The sequence below is a fragment of the Olea europaea genome, chromosome 10 (genome assembly GCF_002742605.1).
Source record: "Olea europaea var. sylvestris chromosome 10, O_europaea_v1, whole genome shotgun sequence".
NCBI classification, from domain to species: Eukaryota; Viridiplantae; Streptophyta; class Magnoliopsida; order Lamiales; family Oleaceae; genus Olea; species Olea europaea.
Window position 1 is genome coordinate 14973258 of NC_036246.1, and position 2719 is coordinate 14975976.

General features: G+C 36.3%; 1 protein-coding gene across 1 annotated transcript; it reads right to left on the minus strand.

The window, feature by feature from the left end:
- Window positions 1-845: 845 nt before the first annotated feature.
- LOC111401352 (ethylene-responsive transcription factor ERF011-like) lies at window positions 846-1764 on the minus strand. Its single transcript, XM_023029055.1, has one exon. It carries the CDS (start codon window positions 1465-1467, stop codon window positions 1042-1044), a length of 426 nt encoding a protein of 141 aa, XP_022884823.1. The 5' UTR covers window positions 1468-1764; the 3' UTR covers window positions 846-1041.
- Between the last annotated feature and the right edge of the window lie 955 nt (window positions 1765-2719).

Consider the following 2719-nt stretch of genomic DNA (forward strand, 5'->3'; position numbering starts at 1 on the left):
GACTTAATAATCGTATCCGTTATTAGTTTGTAAACAACGACACGAGAATTTCATTTTGTTGTTATCGTTCATTCTCCCATCCGTGCTATGCGTACACGGTATTTTATTAGATTGGTTTACAGCGATTCACTTGGCAATATTTCATTGAGTGTTGAGTAAAATAATATAAAATATACACATAGATGTTGTCAACGCACTACTTATATTACAAATAGATTAGTCCATGACACAATTTGTTAGGAGTATTATGTTACTCAAACAGAGTCTTTTGTCAAACCCTGTGACGAGCTAAGATGAGACAGTATCGCCTCTACCCTTGATTTGAAATTTTGAAATTTCAAATTAAGACTCTATCACAGGAGATCTGTCCCAACCACTGTTTGAATAACAGGGTTCTCGTTAGGATCAAACGTACTTATCACGGGGGACCTGTCTCAACCCCTGTTTGAATAGTAAGGTTCTCATTAAGATCAAGCGTTCCTATCACATACTTATCCACTTGCGTTAGAATTGAGTTCATCCACAAAGTGATTTATTAGAGCCATCGACGTGATAGTGCCTTTCATGTGTCAAGCCATTTAAGGCAGTACGATTTGATGTATTTATATGGGTGGAAAAATAGCCACCGCCCATGTCCCAATCCTTCACAAGCCAGCCACCTTTCCAAAGCTACCATCATCTCACCACAATGATTGAGGACCACTTAACATGTTAATTTGGAACACTATGGTCCTCATTTCCGCACCAAACTCTCCACCTTATCTCCCCCATCTTTAAATAAAATTGTAATATTTAAAGGATTCAATATTCATAAAAGGGAAAAATAATTAGTCACAAAACATTAATAAGAAAATCGAAAATGGTGAAATAAATAAATTTTGGCTTGTTAATCCTCTATAAACATACGAATCCCTTCGGATTACATATCTATAATCATAAGAAAATCAAACCCTATACAATTACTCTTATCAACTTCAACTCCAACTTTTAATCCCAGAAGAAAAGGATAATCTTTAATTAATAAACAAAAAACCCATAAATTTAAATATCATCTGGAGCCTCCGGACTCGGGTACTGATTCAAGTCAACTCGAATTGACGTGGTGGATTCAGTCGGTGCATGGAGCGTACTCTGCAACGCATCCACTCTAGCACCAACCTCGGTGGCTTTTTTCCTTATATCCGCCGCCGATAATTCGTGGCACCCTTCATCTTCGGCTAAACATTCAGGGAAGTTGAGCCGAGCAGAAGGGCCTCTGAGGTAGAACACCGCTGTGTCGTAGGCACGGGCGGCGGCGACCGGCGAAGAATAAGAGCCAAGCCAAATTCTTGACCTTTTGTTGGGCTCTCTTATTTCTGCAACCCACTTTCCCCACTTCCTCATGCGGATTCCTCTGTAAGGTTTGTCTTGTTGGGACAGTCTTTGCTTTCTTTTCTCTGTGCAGTAAGCCCCTACTTCCATCTTCATATAAACTCGTATCGTTGACCTCAAAATCTTTACTGAGGAATTCTTGATCTAATCTAAATATCAAAAAAAAGATGAACTTTTTGAAACCTACAACAAGAACCCAAAATTTTGAGAGGAATCTCTCTCTCTCTCTCTCTCTCAGAAACCGCTGAGTTTCGGAGCTTCTGTCCTATATATAATAGAAAAATCAATCATGCATGGTTTACATTTGTACACTAAGTTTTACACTGTGCCACACAGTAAGAAATTATTGAACAGTTAAAAAAAACCAAATTTTTTGATTCAATCATTTGTTGACAAGTTGGATAATATGAACAATGATGTTGACAAAAAGAATAGCATTTCCCTAGAATAGTAGTGTATGAATAAATGGATGCACATAGAAGAGAGCAAGCGAGAGGGATGTGTAGGGTTGAAATCTGCAGTGCAAAATTTACATTTTTTTTTTTGTTTTAATATGCTGTTCACCCAATAAATGATTAAAATATTATTTTATATAAATATATAATATATTCAATTTTCCTCATCAATTAATTGTCTTTAAAATTAGAAGATATTTTAATGTAAGATTATGTGTCAATAATTTATTGGAGAATAGTAAATTTTGGCAATAAATTTCAATTCAAACAGGAAAATACAGAATTTTTCTTGACAAAAGAATTTCAGATAGCCCTATGTGAGTAAAATAATTTGAAAAATAACCCACCCGTCCAATGCTATGTGTATTCTGTAAGGACCACCCTACATGTACAGGGCCTTTTTTGTCAGATATTTTACAGGTACTCACATTGGTGGGACTCGCGTTAATTTTTTTTTTTATACATGTGGGGCCCTCGCTACAGTGAGAACCCTGTATAAAACCTGTAGGAAAAAGCCCTGTACACTGGGCTTTTTCCATTCTGTAAGGGATCTGAAAAAAAAATCTGCACGTGAAGGGCAGCACATTCAAATATGTGTGTGTGAATTATGTTCTGATTGAGGGGTGTGCATTGGCAGCACGCAATAAAAGTGTATTATTTGGCCGCAACTGTGTCGTCGGGGCACGGCCTCCACTGCTCATTTTTCCTTAAAAGATAAGTACAACTTTGGCCGACATGTAATTGCTTCAATCTAATCCTTGTCGTTAATCATAAAACCTTTAACGGTGGACCGGGTTTTTTCGGGTCTATTCTCCCAGTTTCGATATATATATATATATATATATATATATATTTTTTTTTTTTTTTTTTTTTTTTTTTTTTTTTTTTTTTTT